This window comes from Staurois parvus, unplaced genomic scaffold (genome assembly GCF_062004578.1).
Source record: "Staurois parvus isolate SC_StPar_1 unplaced genomic scaffold, SC_StPar_1.0 ptg000221l, whole genome shotgun sequence".
In the NCBI taxonomy this organism is placed as follows: domain Eukaryota; kingdom Metazoa; phylum Chordata; class Amphibia; order Anura; family Ranidae; genus Staurois; species Staurois parvus.
Window position 1 is genome coordinate 1658141 of NW_028318017.1, and position 19207 is coordinate 1677347.

The 19207-nt window shown below is 47.1% G+C and overlaps 2 protein-coding genes across 2 annotated transcripts in view; both read left to right on the forward strand.

Moving 5' to 3' along the window:
- LOC149460739 (uncharacterized) overlaps positions 1-19207 on the forward strand; it is a 111207-nt gene extending 92000 nt beyond the window's left edge. The window contains exons 3-5 of the mRNA XM_089679230.1: positions 18068-18165; positions 18255-18485; positions 18581-19207. Of these exons, the coding sequence (XP_089535356.1) occupies positions 18068-18165; positions 18255-18485; positions 18581-18733 (482 nt within the window). The 3' untranslated portion in view covers positions 18734-19207. The remainder of the gene's footprint in view (positions 1-18067; positions 18166-18254; positions 18486-18580) is intronic.
- LOC149460743 (gastrula zinc finger protein XlCGF66.1-like) lies at positions 5620-18019 on the forward strand. Its single transcript, XM_089679200.1, has 5 exons — positions 5620-5686; positions 7765-7854; positions 17013-17120; positions 17607-17741; positions 17828-18019. Exons 2-5 carry the CDS (start codon positions 7786-7788, stop codon positions 18017-18019), a joined length of 504 nt encoding a protein of 167 aa, XP_089535326.1. The 5' UTR covers positions 5620-5686; positions 7765-7785.

Consider the following 19207-nt stretch of genomic DNA (forward strand, 5'->3'; position numbering starts at 1 on the left):
TGCCTGTGTGGATTAACCCTGTGTTGCCGGTGTGGACTGTAACCTTCTGTGTCCGGCTCCCCACATCCAGTAAGTGGACTAACCCCATGCTGCCCAAAAGACTGAGCCCAATTCTCCCCAGGAACCCGAAAGTCCCACAAAGCCACCCCGCCCTTGCCTTACTGAACCCTGTGGACTACCATACCCCTGTTGTTCCATATTGCCTCCCAAAGAACTTTACTGTGTTACTGGGTCTGGTGTGGATCTGTGGACTAACAGAACTGTTGTCTGTGCCCCAAAAACCTCCCCAATAAAAGCCCGCACATTGGGTTCCATGCAATCTGTCTCTGTGTGCTCTCTGGTTCTCTTGACAACAACCCCCTCACATGGTTAAAAAGGGCGTCCGGGGACAACGCGCACCTCCTCAGATGGAGCCTCGCCCTGAAGCCCTAAAATTTCACCATTCAGTATAGATGGGGAAGCCAACACCAAAATGCGGATGGCCTTTTCCACCAACAAGACCCACAGTAGCTAAGTTAGGGCCCACAAGTGCCTTCAAGGGAACCCAGTCAGTCCCACCTTGCCAGCACTTGAGAAATGGAAGGGGGAGGAGTGTCACGGTTTAGGTGCTTTGTCAGTATCGTTCCAAATAAACTCACATTTCATCCTGTTGTCCCAAAAAAAAATCACATTTCATCCTGTTGCTCTGCTCTCCCCCCTCCCTTGGCCCGCTCATTAATGACCCCCCTCCACCTCTCATCCTGCCGCGGCTCTTTGAAGCCAAGCCACGCAGGACAAGAGGTGTGACTCCTGTCACCCCCTGTCACTAGCTTCTCCCCATCCGGCGAGGCCGGAGGGAAGAAGATAGTCTCCTCACAGTGAGGTTCATACCTCTCCGTGGAGAGGTGCGAACCTCCCAAGGGGATGTTCCGGGCCATGGCACCAGGCTGCTGCCGCACGGCCCCAGCATCCGCAGAGTGGGCACAAAAAGTTCCCGCGCTTGCGGATACCGCTGGACAAAGGCCACGCTCTCGAGAAGCATGGCCCATGTCCAGAGGGTGTGCCTCATTGCCGTTGCCAGGATGACCGGGGAGCGGCCATGCATCGGTTTAAGAAGGCAGATGCTGGGCTCCCTGACCGTTCATTTCACTGCCAAGCCACAGAAGAGAGGTCTCAGCTGAGGCGAGACCCTCGTGGCCACTCTGCAGAAGCCCCAGGATAAGGAGAGAACTATGCTAGCTGCCACTCTGCAAAAGCCCCAGGAGAAGGGGGAGAACTACACCAGCTGCCACTCTGCATAAGCCCCAGGATTTGGAGGAGAGATACACCAGCTGCCCTCTGCAGTCACCCAGGATTGGGGGGGAGAATTGCTACCCCCTGACACCCTGCATTAGCCCAGGCTTGGGGAGGATTATTACCTACGGACTACGCTACGCATACTCAGGACTCAGGGCAAGTACTTGCTGTCATACTGCCCTGCTATGCACCCAGGAGTGCTGGCATACTGCTGCTGGAGAGTCAAGCCTGGTCCCTGCTGCCAGGACCACCTGCTGTGGGCTGAGAAGGGTCGCTCCCTGGCTGGCATCCGCTGTGAACCCGGGCATCCCTGCCGGATCCGTGAGTGTATGCTTCCCTGTTTTATTCCCCTTGAAATGTTCCTGTACTGCATCCCCATTTCCCTGTTTGGATTACAACCTGCTGTAGAGACTCTAAATTTGCCCCTGGGGCCGGACTACAAATTTTTTGAGCCCTCTCTTTGCTACTTCCCCAATTGAGTGACTGTCATTTTCTTTAATAAAGCTTTGTGTGTTTGCCATCTGCTTTGTGTGTGCTGTCCTGCCTACCCTCCATCACAGCACTCTAGCAGCCACTCACTTTCCAGGAATGCAAGTCTGCCATGTGGATTTTTCTCAGCTGTCAGCAGATGTCTCCAGAGCAACTAGCTCTTCATACGGAGGTATTCTGGAGCCCTATTGAAGGTGAGGCTCTCCAGATGTGGACTCCAGGTTCAATGAGGAACTGGGTAAGTTTTAAGACCAGGGTTCTTCATGAATCTGGTTTGTTGCTTTGGTGACATTATAAGATTTATTTTTCCGGCATCTCTTTTCTCTCTGCTTCAGGCTTGCCTCATTTGCTTCATGGAATTTGGGTGGGGGAACATCTGTGCTCCTGGTCGTTCTGACTTGGACCAGGAGATTGTTGTGCTCCTATGTTGAGATTTGTCAGTGAACAGTCCTTGGACCTCCAGATAGTCCTGTCCTGCCTTGGCAAAGTCTGATTTTTCCAGCCTTTTCTTGTCCGTGGGAATACTGGATTGGCTATTGCAGCCAAAAAGGTTTTAATAGAGATGGGTGTCTAGGCCTTTTGTTGTTACTGTTCTTTTGAAGGCTAGAAATTCTAAACAAGGAAGACTTCCCAAAGGTCTTAACAATCGTATGTTGACCTAAGAGATTTCCTCCTTGTTTTGGTCCAGATCTTGGTTTCCTCCACAGGGGGGTTGATTTGTGTGTGGTCTTGTGTATGATCAGGGGTCAGATTTTGGCCTTGGCTGTCTTTTCTTTCAGAGGCAGATTGCTTTACCCTTTTTAGATGCATGCCTTTGTACCAAGTGGCATGCATGTTGTTCCTCTGCTAAACCCACCATTGGCTCTGTGGAATCTCAATTTGGTTCTTTCTGTTTTTACAGAGTTATCTATCTGAGACTTTTCAGGACCTTCCTTTTATTCCTTTGCTCTTTGATGTGGAAGGTCAGGTGTTCTGCTTTGCTGCTACTTCAGCTCATAGAGCTCTTTCAGAATTTGCTGTCTTTTTTCTGTAAAGAGACTTTTTTTTAAGCGGTTTCTACCATTTTCATCTCAACCAGGACAGTGTATTACCTTCCTTTGTTCTTATTTTTGGTTGTTGTTTTGGGTGCTGTTGACATGTTGCCCTCCCCTCATGTCCTAGTGGGACATCTCTGTTAGTAAGGATTTAATAAGATGCTCCGTGTCCTGTGATACACTATACAGAAAATATTTTTTTTGTTTACCTGTAAAATCCATCTCTTGGAGATCCCTCCCCTCTGTGTTATAGTATATGGCGGGGGTCGGCAACATGTTGATCGAGATTTACCAGGCAGGTGTTGGGTAGATTGCATTCCTTCCTAGCTGGTGGTCTCCTGAACCTGGACAGGAGCAGGAGTGGCATTTACTTGAACCGATCCCCTTTCCTCAGGCAGTAGCTGAAAGCCAGCTTCTCCTCTTCCTCCCACCAGCATTCAGTTTCTGCCTGAAGAAAGGGAATCAGTTCCAATAAATGCCGCCCCACCTCCCCTCCTGTCCTGCTGCTATACAACCCTGTGTTCTCCTGCTCCCTTGCAGTACTGCTGGCTTCTCTTCCACTCCTCTCCCGCTGGCTGCTGTGGAGGATCTTCAGGATGGAGAGTGGGAGTACTGATCACTCACTGTGTTCATTCATAACTGAAGCATAGTAAACTGTGTTTTTGAATGAACAGGAAGCTCTGTGCAGAGCTCTTACCATCCCATGTCTGTGCAGCTGAAGCTGTAGATTTTGAGGAGTGTGTCCTTATCACCTTTCTGTGTCTCATATGTGAGACATCGGGATTTGGTTTAGACCCCTGATATTTCACCAAAGCCCCCTAACATATTATAAATAATAATAAAATGAGATTGTAAAAAATAATAGAAATACAATTGTAAAAATAAAAACTAGACACCGTCCACTGTCCTACTGACACCAACCTCTGCTCTACTGACAGCTTCCTCTGCCCTAATGACACCATCCACTGCTCTTCTGAATGACACCATCCACTGTTCTACTGACCGACAACAAATTCTGCCCAACTGACATGTCCACTGCTCTACTGAATCAATCCACTAACCTACTGACACTGTCCATACACCATCCACTGCCCTACTGACACTGTCCATACACCATCCACTGCCCTACTGACACTGTCCATACACCATCCACTGCTCTACTGACACTGTCCATACACCATCCACTGCCCTACTGACACTGTCCATACACCATCCACTGCCCTACTGACACTGTCCATACACCATCCACTGCCCTACTGACACTGTCCATACACCATCCACTGCCCTACTGACACTGTCCATACACCATCCACTGCCCTACTGACACTGTCCATACACCATCCACTGCCCTACTGACACTGTCCATACACCATCCACTGCTCTACTGACACTGTCCATACACCATCCACTGCCCTACTGACACTGTCCATACACCATCCACTGCCCTACTGACACTGTCCATACACCATCCACTGCTCTACTGACACTGTCCATACACCATCCACTGCCCTACTGACACTGTCCATACACCATCCACTGCCCTACTGACACTGTCCATACACCATCCACTGCCCTACTGACACTGTCCATACACCATCCACTGCTCTACTGACACTGTCCATACACCATCCACTGCCCTACTGACACTGTCCATACACCATCCACTGCTCTACTGACACTGTCCATACACCATCCACTGCCCTACTGACACTGTCCATACACCATCCACTGCCCTACTGACACTGTCCATACACCATCCACTGCCCTACTGACACTGTCCATACACCATCCACTGCCCTACTGACACTGTCCATACACCATCCACTGCCCTACTGACACTGTCCATACACCATCCACTGCCCTACTTACACCATCCACTGCCCTACTGACACTGTCCATACACCATCCACTGCCCTACTGACACTGTCCATACACCATCCACTGCCCTACTGACACTGTCCATACACCATCCACTGCTCTACTGACACTGTCCACTGCCTGACTGTCACTGGGCTCTTTTAGGGTAAGCAAAGTTTATATTTTCAAACTGTTTTATTATATTTTTCAAAGTTTTACTTAGTTGGGCATTGCTAATTAAATTATTTAAAAACACGGGCACCAAACACCATGATCTTTGAACTTTTTCGTAATGTTCAGGTAGCTCTCCAGCTCTCAAAGGCTGCCTACCCCTGGTCCATGGCTGCAAATTAAAGTCCTGCCTATTGGGGCAGAGTTATGCACTAGGAGGGACTGTCTTTTTTTTTCCAGTGTCCAATCACCTGTAACTGGCACATAACAACAAAGTTGGTAAGGATTTAAAAAGATGCTCTGTGTACCGTGATGTATTCCAAGAAATGGATTTCACAGGTAAACCATTTTGTTTGAGGTGATTGTAGCCATATTAGTGCATTTGTGACAGAAACAATTGAGTACTGTCCGTGATACTTTTTTTATTTGCACTAACATCCTCAAAATTGTATGTTAGTGCAAATAAAAAAAGTATCACGGACAGTACTCAATTGTTTCTGTCACAGGTAAACCAAAAATCCTGTTTTCTCAAGACGCCCCTAGAACCCTTTGGAGGAACCCAGGCTGAGAAAGGCTGGACTAGGCAGTCATATATTTCTGTCCCCCTTGGTGGGAGTGGAGGTGACCCCTCTATAAGGATCTACAGTCCATACACACCCAGCACAAGGCCGGGGTCACACTACCAGGCGCTTCTCGGGGATGCAGTTCCTCTGAGTTCCACAAGGTGGGGATCTCATTTCTACCCAGACAGGAAGTCTCTATGGAAGACAGGAAGTGATGTCAGGTACAGACAGGAAGTGATGTCAGGTACAGACAAGAAGTTCTGAGAGGATACGTCTGTGGAAGTGGCAGTAGAGGAGGTAATAAGATGTTATTTCCTATTTATACCCAGTAACCCCCATCATGTCTGTCCTCTTCCTCCATAGTCAGGTCCGTCCTCTTCCCCCATAGTCACGTCCGTCCTCTTCCCCCATAGCCACGTCCGTCCTCTTCCCCCATAGCCACGTCCGTCCTCTTCCCCCATAGCCACGTCCGTCCTCATCCGTCCTCTTCCCCCATAGCCACGTCCGTCCTCTTCCCCCATAGCCACGTCCGTCCTCTTCCCCCATAGCCACGTCCGTCCTCTTCCCCCATAGCCACGTCCGTCCTCTTCCCCCATAGCCACGTCCGCCCTCTTCCCCCATAGCCACGTCCGCCCTCTTCCCCCATAGCCACGTCCGCCCTCTTCCCCCATAGCCACGTCCGCCCTCTTCCCCCATAGCCACGTCCGTCCTCTTCCCCCATAGCCACGTCCGTCCTCTTCCCCCATAGCCACGTCCGTCCTCTTCCCGCAGAGCCACGTCCGTCCTCTTCCTCCATAGCCACGTCCGTCCTCTTCCCCCATAGTCACGTCCGCCCTCTTCCCCCATAGTCACGTCCGCCCTCTTCCCCCATAGTCACGTCCGCCCTCTTCCCCCATAGCCACGTCCGCCCTCTTCCCCCATAGCCACGTCCGCCCTCTTCCCCCATAGCCACGTCCGCCCTCTTCCCCCATAGTCACGTCCGTCCTCTTCCCCCATAGTCACGTCCGTCCTCTCCCTCCATAGTCACGTCCGTCCTCTCCCTCCATAGTCACGTCCGTCCTCTCCCTCCATAGTCACGTCCGTCCTCTCCCTCCATAGTCACGTCCGTCCTCTCCCTCCATAGTCACGTCCGTCCTCTCCCTCCATAGTCACGTCCGTCCTCTTCCCCCATAGTCACGTCCGTCCTCTTCCCCCATAGTCACGTCCGTCCTCTTCCCCCATAGTCACGTCCGTCCTCTTCCCCCATAGTCACGTCCGTCCTCTTCCTCCATAGTCACTGTCTTTTATCTCCAGCAGATGATGATGCACACATATATAGTGTGGGAACCCAGATTAACCCCTCCAGGGGGAGGGTTGCCAGCCCTCCTGACAAAGTACATTTTCAGGACAACCTGAAATATATCAAAAACTCAGATTATGAACTAAAAGAATTGATATATAAAGAATATAAACACTATGTAACCATTAACAATGTCCATAACAAGTAATCTGCCGGTTTTAGAATGAAAACACCAAAGCAGATGTGTGTCTTATAAATATACAATATATTGAAGTGTTACATTGTTGTAGAAGTTTGTTACAGATGTAAAGCACAGACCCATGCAGAGAGCAGCCATGTCACTAGGAGGTCACACTTCAGAAGAAGAATAGGGCGCGGCCATTTGTGTTTTCAGTCTTCGTGATCTTTAGGAAGTTCTTCAACCTTCTCTGGTCTTTTAACCTCCCTGGCGGTATGATTATTTCCGATTTTTGGTGCTGAAAGCGGTACCATTTTTTTGCATGGAAATATGTAGTTTTTTTATTGTAGGCTGTAATTTTTATGAATAACTCACTGCAATCTGTCCGAACAAGAGTCTAGTAAACATCCCGGATATGATAAAATTTGAAACACGAAACCATAAATTATAATTTAATAAATAATCACAAAAAATAATAATATAATAATAATAAATTTAATTCAATAATATAATCAAACCAAAAACACTGAAATGTGAAATACAGCGCCAAGTTCGCACATCACTGAGCAAAGTCGCAGAATCGTTTTCAGTGTCTGATGAGGAATTTCCCCCACAAATCATTATCACTCAATTCTGCAAGTGGTTCTGATTTACTATCGCTGTTCTCTAGCTGATCTAAAACTGCTTTTGACCTAAAGGGACACTTTTTGGACGCCATGGACTTTTCTCAGTTTCCAGGCAGAAAGAACAGACAAAATGCAGGCAGGGCGCCGGACAAAGCACTCGGGACAATATGTATGTGAAATGGGTTGAAACAGCAATGTTTTGCTATGTAAAATTTGTTTGGAAAAAAATGACATTTTTTAAAATTTTCAATTTTCCCGCCCCTGGTGGCGCCCGTACGTCCCGATGTCACAGGGATCGGAACACAGAAGCCGGATGCCGGCATCAGCTGGAGGAGATGGCCGGGGACGCTGCAGGGGACACATCGCGGGAGCAAAAGACAAGGTAAGCTCTGCAGAGACTTCCTATGCAGCGCCGCATGGTAAGCCCGAGTGTAGCTCGGGGTTACTGCTTTTGGCACTGACATTTTACCCCGAGCTAAACTCGGGAATACTGCCAGGGAGGTTAAAAGATAGTTCAGGCAGCCATGTTCTCAGGTCTCCATACACAGACTCAGCTGTTGAACTTGTGATGATATTGAAGTTTTCCAAGTAAAGACTTGTAGATTGGAATCTTCACCATTGTATGGAATATAAATCTGGGATATCCAGAGAAGCCACACATATGATATTACATGACATACATTGCATACCCACTGACAATCTTCCATACACTTGGCCAGTATCTGTCCCTCTGTCCCGTCCTCTTCCAGAACACGCTGTTTTCTATTCCTTTAGAAGACGCTGCATGGACTCGACACGCTACAGTGCAAAAAGTTTATATGGGAAAATCAAAGGGAGCCCACCACCAAAAGAGGTTCCAAAAAAAACAATTGTGATATATAAAAGTTCTTTATTAATTTCAAATATAGTTGTAACATCTTTCCAAATATCAACAGAAAAATGTCCACCATACACCAGTTACAACGCAAGTGACAAGGTTTTCAGATACAAAGTGAACAGCCCGGCTCACAGGCACACACCACCATGCACTCTTAATTTCTCATTTCAAATTCATTGTCAATCACAATGCCAACTGCCCACCGACTCGCTGAAAAAAAAAAACACACAATGATCCCAATGGTATTCCTAGCCAAATGACCCTTCCTGTCATCAGCTATATAAAGGGGGGTGGTGATGGTGGTGACATCATGGACCAAATATCACCATACAGTAATTGGTCAATTAAGACAAAAGTAACTGCTTATCTATACTTCTCACCTTAGCAGTAACATGGAGCGGGATTTGGATTCGAGTCCTACTGAATTTCCAGGATTTTAATTTTGGTGAAATTTGTGGTTGATTAACTTTGGTGCTCACCCATAATGTCCAGCCCATAATGGGGGAGGACCATAATTGGTGCAGAGGTAAGTATTTTTATAGTGAGAGGGAAACAAGAGGTCTGTCCTTTCCTACCTCCAGCAGAGAAGAGGCATTAGAGGGATGTGGGGTGATAGTGTGAAGGACACCCCCCAACTGTCCCTCCTCTGTAAAAAAGAACCCCCTGTCCCTCTTCTCCCCTCATCCCCTTCCCCTTTTACTGATGTATAGACCTCTAGAAAATTGTACCAATATCTATACAAAGTCCTCCAACCTCTAAGTGATTCCTTTGTTCTTGGGCGGGGCCTACTGAGCCCATGCAGGTAGGGTACCTTTGCCCAAGGGCATGCTCACCATTGCCCGGGATGAGGCAGAAACTGCAGTCAAGTGAAACGTCTAAAATGAAGGTCGTTCCCTGACCTGAGCTCTCACTGTGGGTGGTGAAGTTGTAGAGTTCCTCTGAAAAACAACGTCCTGTGTCTCTGCACACTGTGCTTTATTTCTTGTATTGGGAGTGGTGGGCTTTGCAGTGCCACCTCCACCAGTCCTGTGTACCTGGCAGGGATGCGGGTGTGACCAGAAGTGTGTGGACTGACACAGGGAAACGCAAGCTTCAGATATGGTATAAATAAGACAATTTATTAATACTAACAATACAAACATAAACGCAGTGCACCAAACCCCAAGCTAACACAAATACATACAACAAGGTGAAACAAACCCAAACCTAGGGGGCGCATGCGCGACCAGGGATGATGGTGGACGCTGCTTGCTGAGCTCCGCTCATCCCCGGCCAAATAGTGACTCACCCGCTCCGCTCCACGGCGATCCCGCCGCTTCGGGTGAGTCACACAGTCAAAGCACCCGGCACGGCATTAAGGGGAGGTGTCCATGGGGAAAATAGGGCGCTGGAAGCCCCCCTCCCCACGCCCACAGGACCCGCGGCCCTCGCTGCTTCGGCGGTTTCTCTCTAGGCCGCAATCCCCGGCCTCAAGTTGTGACAGGAGTCCGAGGAGCGATCCCGGACCCCCAGTGGCCGCAGAAGGTACTGCACCTTGCTCCAAATCAGAGCAACTGACAGCCTCTGCTCTGATTCCTCCTCATGTGGAGGATTCTGACTCACAAGCCACAGAAGGAGGGGACATGGACCACCCTACACCAGGGTATCTTCCAGCCCCCAGCCAAAATTCTCAGCAGGCTACATCATCTGCACTCACAGTCTCCGCATTGGACGATAAGCTGCAGGTCTTTTTGTGCAACATTACCGCCTCTATTGCCGCTGAAGTTGGTAAATTGGCTATAGATCTCAGAGGGGAAATAACCCAAATTGGAGACCGCACGGATAAATTGGAAAACAAATTTGATGAATTGGTGCAATACGTTCATGTCCTTGAGGAAGATAACGCATATCTGAAACACTCCATGTCCCAGATGCAGCTCCAACAAGAGGACCTGGAAAACAGGGAACGGCGCCAAAATATCCGTATTCGCGGTATGTCCGAATCTATCACTGACGCACAACTACACCGCCACCTACTGTCCTTCTTCACCGCAACTGCACCAAAGGTTCCAGAGACAGATTGGCGAATGGATAGGGCTCATCGCTCTCTGGGCCCTAAACCTGTTGAGGGCACCAGACCACGAGACGTTATAGTACGCTTACACTACTTTCAAAGTAAAGAAGCCTTACTATTAGCGGCTCGACAAACATCTTCTTTGGAATTCAAAGGTGACAGACTCCAGCTCTTCTGCGACCTTTCTCCGCTTACTCTTGCCAAACGGCGTGCTCTGAAGCCGATCACCACACACCTCCAGCAACACTGAGTCCTGTATCGTTGGGGGTTTCCCTTCAAGCTGGTTGTCTCTAAGGATAATACCCAAGTTGTTCTCCGGGATCTTCATGAGGCGGACTTTTTTCTGAAACAGCTGGGTCTTCCTCCTCTGTCGGATGATGTGTCCTCATTGCCTCCTACCCCTTCTCGTCCCTCCATCACTCCCAACAAGATCTGGACACCGGTCCGCAGAGATCGGAAGAAACTCTTGCGCACCCCGCAACGTCCACGTTCCTCTCGACCAGGAGATCCGCCTGCCTGATGATTCTCTGGGGTGATCATCAGTGGTGAATATGGTGTTGATCCTTCTCCCCTGCTCTATACATGGGTTCTATACCGGTGTTGTTCTCCTGACTGGCCAAACCCTTGCTGGGTGCTCTTTTTGCTTTTGTTTCTTCTGGCCGGGTTGGGTGACCCCCCTGTTGAGTCGGATGTCGTGCTGCCCCCGATTTTGTCTAGCCACTGGCCTAGACGACTTGGGCTTAGTTGACGTTCCCAAGTTTATATCCTTGTGGATATCTGTTTTTTATTATGTTTTTCTTTTTTTTGTGTTATCTGATTGTTTTATGATTTTTGTGTTTTATTCTTCTACATCGATGGTATTTCAATCATTTTTCATTCTACTACAAGTACTTCAATCGTTGTTATTTTATAATGGCTTTGAGGTTTCTGTCATATAATGTCAAGGGCCTTAACTCCATTCAAAAACGGTGGATGGCTTTGAGGGAATTTCGATCCTCAGGAGCAGACATTATTTTTGTACAAGAGACCCATTTCAAATCAACTGGCTCTTTTCGTTTTGCCTCGAGATTTTTTTCCCAAGCTTATTCAGCCTTTGATCCCTCCGGGAAGGCCGGGGTGGCAATTTTGATTGGGTCACACTGCTCCCTTCGGGTTTTTTCCTCCAGGGTTGACCACCAGGGTCGCTTCATTATTTTGAACTGTATGCTTGGTGACACTCCCCTTGTTTTGTTGAATTTATACGCCCCAAATACGGGTCAATTGCAATTCCTTTCCCAAACACTCGCTAACCTAGATTCCATCTCCACTTCGCAGGTGATTGTTGGAGGGGATTTCAATTTGATTTTTTCCCCCCATAAAGACAGGAAGTCCCTTTTTGAGTCCACCCCCTCGAAGCGGCAATGCTCCTCTTCAAAATCTTTTCGTAGATTGATAAGGGAACATCGTCTCTTTGACGCTTGGCGGATTAAACATCCCCTCCATAAACAATTCACTTTCTACTCCACCCCTCACCGTAGTTTCTCCCGCCTAGATCACTTTTTTATCTCTGCCCCACTGCTTCCGCTCCTGGTTTCTTCCGAAATCAATCCCATCACTTGGTCTGACCATGCCTCTCTGACTTTAAACCTTTTATTTCCTCCGGTCATTCTCAAACCATGTCATTGGCGCCTTAATGAGACTTTTCTTTCCACAGATCATCTTAGAGATGAGTTGTCCCAGGGACTTGACACCTATTTTGCCCACAATGTTGGCTCCGTAAGCTCTTCCTCAACTCTGTGGGAGGCCCACAAGGCAGTCTTTCGAGGACTCTGTATTTCTATGGGTTCTCGTTTAAAAAAGTCTTCGGCGAGTGCTAGAGCCTCTCTCATACATCAACTGGTTTTGGCGGAGCGACGGTTGTTGGCCAAGCCGTCCATTTCTGGACTCCGGAGGGTAACATCTCTACGGGACCGAATTAAAGTTCTCGACTCCAATAAGACTGCACAATCCCTCTTGTGGATTAAGCAGAAATTTTACGAATTTTCTAATAAGCCCCATCGTATGTTGGTCAATCGACTCAAAGCTCAGTCGTGTTCTGCGTTACCTGATCTTTTAATGCAACCAAATGGAAACCCTACCTATGACCCCCGGGTCATGGCAACCCTTTTTGGCTCATTTTATGAGAAACTGTATAATTGTCTGTCCCCAGATCTTCATCCACCCCTCACACAGTCATCGTTTGATCGTTTTTTTGACCCCCTGTCACTTCCGAGACTATCATCCTCAGACATTGCTACCCTTAATGTTGATATTACGCTAGAGGAATTATTGGACACAATTAAACATCTCCCCTCTCGTAAAGCCCCGGGTCCAGGCGGACTGCCTTACTCCTACTATAAATCCTTTATTGGTATCCTGGCCCCTCATCTCCTCTCTTTTTATCGAGATCTTTTCAAGGGGATCACACCCCAGACTGATTTCTCCCGGGCATATATCTCGGTTATCCCTAAACCCGATAAAGATCATTCTATTGTGGACAACTACCGCCCCATTGCCCTACTCAATTCCGACTACAAGATTTTCACTAAAATTTTGGCCAATCGATTGTCCAGAATTATTTCCAAACTCATACATAGGGACCAAGTGGGCTTTGTACCTGCCAGACATGCTGCAGATAACACCAGGAGATCCATTGATCTGATTGATCTGGTTAACCGATCCTCCACCCCTACTGTGTTATTGAGCTTAGATGCTCAAAAAGCTTTCGACCGTTTAAGTTGGCCTTACATGTTCAGGGTCTTGGAGAAATTTGGTTTTAGGGGCCCATTTGTAGCAGCCTTGAAGGCCCTTTATTCGTCCCCCTTTTCGCAGGTCAGATTAGCTTCTTTTCTTTCACTCCCCTTTCGGATGTCAAATGGCACACGTCAGGGTTGCCCACTCTCTCCTTTGCTGTTCATTCTTTGTCTGGAACCACTAGCTATCGCCATCAGGTCGAATCCAGATATTCGCGGGATACAATCCCATTCCCATGAGTACAAATTATCGTTGTTTGCTGATGACATCCTCCTTACACTTACGTGTCCCCATACCTCCTTACCAATTTTGCATAAGACCCTGAAACAATTTGGGGCTATATCAGGCTACAAAGTCAACACGTCCAAAACTGAGGCACTCCCAATACATGTCCCACCTGCCGTTTTATCTTCACTTCAGGAAGCCTTTCCCTACCGGTGGTGCACCCATTCTTTAAAATATTTAGGTACTAATCTTACTTCCTCTTACCAATCCATATATGAAGCCAATTTCCCTCCACTATTTATAGCAATTTCTCGCTCTCTGAAACACTGGGATGCCCTGCCCATCTCTTTTCTCGGACGCATTAACGTATTAAAAATGACCGTGTTACCAAAACTCTTATATTTGTTTGCAACCCTCCCCATCCCCGTTCCTATGTCCAAACTGCACTCCCTTCAAAAATCTTTCTTGCATTTCATTTGGCATAACAAGCGGCACAGGATTGCACGTTCTGTTTTGCTCTCTCCGCGCACTAGGGGGGGATTGGGGGCGCCGGATATAATAACATACTATTATGCAACTCACCTTCGTTTTCTCTTGTCATGGTCTACCCATCATCCTCCCAACACTTGGACTGAGATCGAATCCTTGCAACTGTCCCCAACTCATCCATGCTCCCTCCTTTGGTCGACCTCAGCAGTGGATGTCTCATCCTTCCGCCACCTATTCCTTGGTCCCATGCACTTTTCTATGACTGTTTGGCAGAAATGTAAGGCTAAATTTTCACTGGCCTCTGACTGCTCCCCACTGACAAATATTCTCTATAATCCTAACCTTCCAGACAATATGGCCATATCCCGGATGTCCCTCTGGATAGTAGCTGACCTTTTTCAACTGCGTCACTTGATTCACCCGGTGACTCGTAAGTTATGCTCATTCGCGGATCTTCAGAAAAAAGCTCTTTTACCTCCCCAACATTTTTATATTTACCTTCAAATACGCCATTTTTTTTCTACCTTATCACCCTTATTGATTCTGGGGAAGCCTACTCCCTTCGAACGTTTATGTATGCAGGGTCCCCATCAAAGGGGTATTATCTCTAATATTCATAAGCTTCTTATGGATGCCCCCCCTTTAGCCAATGACACTCACCTCTACATGCGTAGGTGGTCTCAATTTGTACAATGTGATATTGATTTATTAACGTGGAAGAAAATTTGGGAAAATGCATCTAGATCTTCTGTCTGTGTGGTTTTTAAGGAAAATATATACAAGATCATGATGTTATGGTACAAAACACCTGAAGTTCTCCATGCTTATAATCCGAGTGCTTCTCCTGTCTGCTGGCGCTGTAGTAGAGACCTCGGTTCTCTCTATCATATTTTTTGGACATGCAGCTCCATTATTCCTTTTTGGGAAGAGGTCCGCTCCTTGTTGCAATCGTTGTTACATATCTCTCTCCCACTTGACCCATTACATTTTTTGCTGGGTTTACCATTCCCGGGTCTACCTAAACCATCCAGAAAAATTGCTGTACATGTTCTGACCGCAGCCAGGAGAAGCATTCCTATGTGTTGGTTATCTTCTACTCCCCCTTCATTGCAGACTTTGTACAAAATTATTGCTGATGTCAGACAGATGGAATATTTGACTGCATTACATGGTTGTTCGTTTGCTGTGTTTGAGATGATTTGGTGCCCGTGGGATTCCTTCACTTCCTCTATGCCGACCTAAAATAAAAGGCCCTGATAATTTCCACACTGTTATTATATGATTCAACTGATCCTGACCCTTTGTAGTTTTGCCATCGATGTATATCTCTGTTATGTTTATTTTCTTTCCCATATACTCTTTTTCTGTACTGTTTGTACTTGCATGAAAACCAATAAAATTGTTATTAGAAAAAAAAACCCAAACCTAAACTGATACAGATACACAGGTACATACACATATAGAGCACAACGTAGTCAGGCAGGCCGGGTCGATAACTATCGGGCAGGTAGGTACAGGAGGAGAGAATGGTCAGGGTCACAAGCCAGGGATCAAAACAGGAGAAGTCAGCAGAGGTCAGGATCAGGCAGGGTCAGCAACAAGTCAGGCAGAAACAGGAACAGGAACGCAGGTTACAAGATACAGGGGCCCATGGAAAAACACACACCAAGGCACAGACTGCAGGTCTGGCCATCCCTTAAATACACCTGCAATCAGCCCCAGGTGATGGCTAATTGCTGAAGTGAACCTGTGGTTGTTGAGAGCACCCGCTGGCCAGCCCTGGTACTGCAGCCCACAAGGCAGGTGAGTCCCACCACTATTGGCAAGTCCATTCCTGACATTACCTCTGTTACTAAACTCCCAGTAACAGAATGGGGTCCAGCTGAACACATAGCGTGGACCTCATACGTTCTCTGTGTTATCTCCTTTACCTCCATACCATGTGGCTAGGCTACATAACACTGGTCTACTCCCAATTGCTATGGGAGGCAAACCGCTAGGGAGGGAGTCCAAAGCCAAGCCCACCTCACTACCTGAGGACACCTCACCATACACAGGTACCACAACTAATGGCTGGCTGTCTTGTGTCCCAAACTGTTTTTTGGTTGCTCTTTGCAATGGCATTACTCCTCCCTGCCTTGCTGGATTGACCCTGATTGTGTGGTGTACTTTATACCCCTATAGTGCTTTACAGGCCAGGTTCTTTTGGATACAACAGAACCAACATGCACCACTTTAATAACTTCACACCAGGCTCAGAAAACAGTTACAGTAACTTTACTGACAAACTTCATACGTTACAGTTCAGTACAAAAAAGTCCCAAAATCTAAGTATAGGTGTGTGGCTGCCCAGGCATACCTCGCAGAGGTGAGAGCCCATTTATGTAGTATCCATAGCTTAAATGTCCTCCAGAACCACAGGTGTGGCACAGCAGCCTCTTCACGAGTCTTGCCAAAAGGAGGGAAAATCTCTCTCGGACCACAGCCGGCTTCCATGCGATTTCAAGGTGACAATAAAATATATAAATCTTTTAAATGACTGACTTGGAGGATTCCTTCCAACTGTATGAGGTGTCATAGAACAGCCCAGGATTCACAGACAGCCTCCGTGACAGAACATTCTGGAAGATTTCTCTGTGGAATTCATGTTTGCTTTTAAAAGGTGATTGTATTATATACAGCAGGAACCCCTCCCCCAATCTGATTCATTTCAGGTTAAAAAAAAAAACCTTTTTCAGGTAGTTTTACTAATGACACTTTTTCCTCAAGCTGGTCTAAGCCTATAAAGGCGGGAAACAACAACTAACAAACAATTACACTGGCTGGGGACAGGTAAAAAGAGAAAAAAGGCTTAAAAAGCACCATGGTAAAAAAAAAGCACTGAGATAATACTGGGGGGAGGTGTCAAAAAAATATGTGCCCCCATTGTGATCTATAGACATCTATAGCCCAGTATATAATGTTACCTCTTTTTACACAAGGATCCAACACACTGAGAGTATGGCTGCTGGGAGAGAAAACATTCACAGGGAGGTGGTGGGGATATCAACTCCTTCACATTATTGGCTCTTATAAATCAGCTGGTCAGAGGCTAAGCATTGTATTCTCCGCTATCTGTCTACAGAGAATCTCGCATATGACATCATCAATGAGGATGGAGGAGGACCGGAGTCACATGACTGAGAGGATGCTAAACCTCACCCTGGAGATCATCTACCTGCTGACTGGAGAGGTGAGGAGGATTCTGGGAGGTCACATGACATCACTCTTATCTCTATTAATAAAACACAGACCTGACTGGAGAGGTGAGGAGGATTCTGGGAGGTCACATGACATCACTTTTATCTCTATTAATCAAACACAGACCTGACCGGAGAGATGAGGAGGATTCTGGGAAGTCACATGACATCACTCTTATCTCTATTAATCAAACAGACCTGACCGGAGAGGTGAGGAGGATTCTGGGAGGTCACATGACATCACTCTTATCTCTATAAATAAAACACAGACCTGACCGGAGAGGTGAGGAGGATTCTGGGAGGTCACATGACATCACATCTCTATTAATAAAACACAGAACTGACTGGAGAGGTGAGGAGGATTCTGGGAGGTCACATGACATCACTCTTATCTCTATTAATAAAACACAGACCTGACCGGAGAGGTGAGGAGGATTCTGGGATTCTAACATGATATTCCAATTGGTTCTTCAATACAGAGATTTCCTCTTCTGCAGTCAGGTGATCATATGACCATCACAGTGCCTCCATGTGACTCCCTAAAACCTGAGAGACACAACATGCAGAAGATTCTAGAAGTCACTAAGAAGATGATGGAGCTGCTGACAGGAGAGGTGAGTGGTGCCGGGAATTCTGGGACATTCTCCAGTAACAGACAAGGGATGTGTCTGGATGGTGACTGTATCATTGTGTGTGTCAGGTTCCTATAAGGTGTCAGTGTGTCACTGTCTATTTCTCCATGGAGGAGTGGGAGTATTTAGAAGGACACAAGGATCTCTACAAGGACGTCATGATGGACAATCAGCCGCCCCTCACATCACCGGGTAAGAGGAGACTTTATTGTCAAGGAGAGAGCAGTACGGAGGATCCACCTAGATCCCCCATCATCTGATAAACACATAGAAACAATGGATTCAGTCAGTGTGTGTGTTTCCTACAGATGGATCCAGTCATGGGAACCCACCAGAGAGATGTCCCCGTCCTCTGTATTCCCGGGATTCCACACAGGAAGGTCACACCATTCCTCACCATCATCAGGTAGATGAGGAACAATCACTGATAGTATCATTAGGATCTGTACATTATCTGCATTGTTACCATTGATGTCATTTTTATTATATATTCAGAGTGGAAACCTGAGAGATTCTAAAGTTGAGGTTAAAGAAGAGATAAAAGAGGAGGAGGATGATGAGGATGGGGTGATGCAGGAGTCAGAGGTTCCAGAAGAACACAAAGATATGTACCTGGACACCATGGTGGAGTCATCCAGCTACAGGAACCCACCAGAGAGATGTCCCCATCCTCTGTATTCCCGAGATTCCACACAGGAAGATCATACCATCGCTCACCATTACCAGGTTGGTGGGATGGAGTATCTAGAACCCAAAAATGACTCATGGAAATGAAGTATGAACACTACAAGATGTTAAAGTCTATTATATTCTTGATTTAGAGTGGAGATCCATTCGATATAGAATTTGAGGGTAAAGCAGAAGAAGAAGAGGCGTATGTGAGGGATGATCAGCAGTCTATGGAGGAGGATGGAATAACGGGGACATTTATAGAGGAGGACACTCCTACAGAGATCAGCACAGGTGGGTCATGAACACTAAATCCATTCCTCCACCCATACTGCTCACTGATTGGTCCAGAGTAGGGCGGGGACTGGGTGATATCAGCCTGTAATCCCCTGGTCACTTTCCTGAGCTGTGTTCCCCGTCCTGTATTCCTGGATTTCTCTCGGATAATCTTCCTTCTCTGTGCTGCAGACACAATTTATGTATCTAGACTGGATTTATGGAGGTTCTGGGGTTCAGCTGGCAGCAAAATGTTGACTTTCACTATAGACGATACTCAATCTAGGCACTTGGGGCATGTGCTTTGAGTCTTCTGCCCCATGCCCGGGTCTAGCAAGATTTCTGACAGAACAATTCTCCCAGGGTTACTTGCTCTGTGGTGTGCTGGCTGTGCCAGGTGGTGTAACATAAATGTAAGGTTTGAGTAGCTGAGATGTGATCTGTAGAAATATGACATTTTAGATTTAGCTTCATTCCATGTTAATAAGAAGATGGGTTCAGGA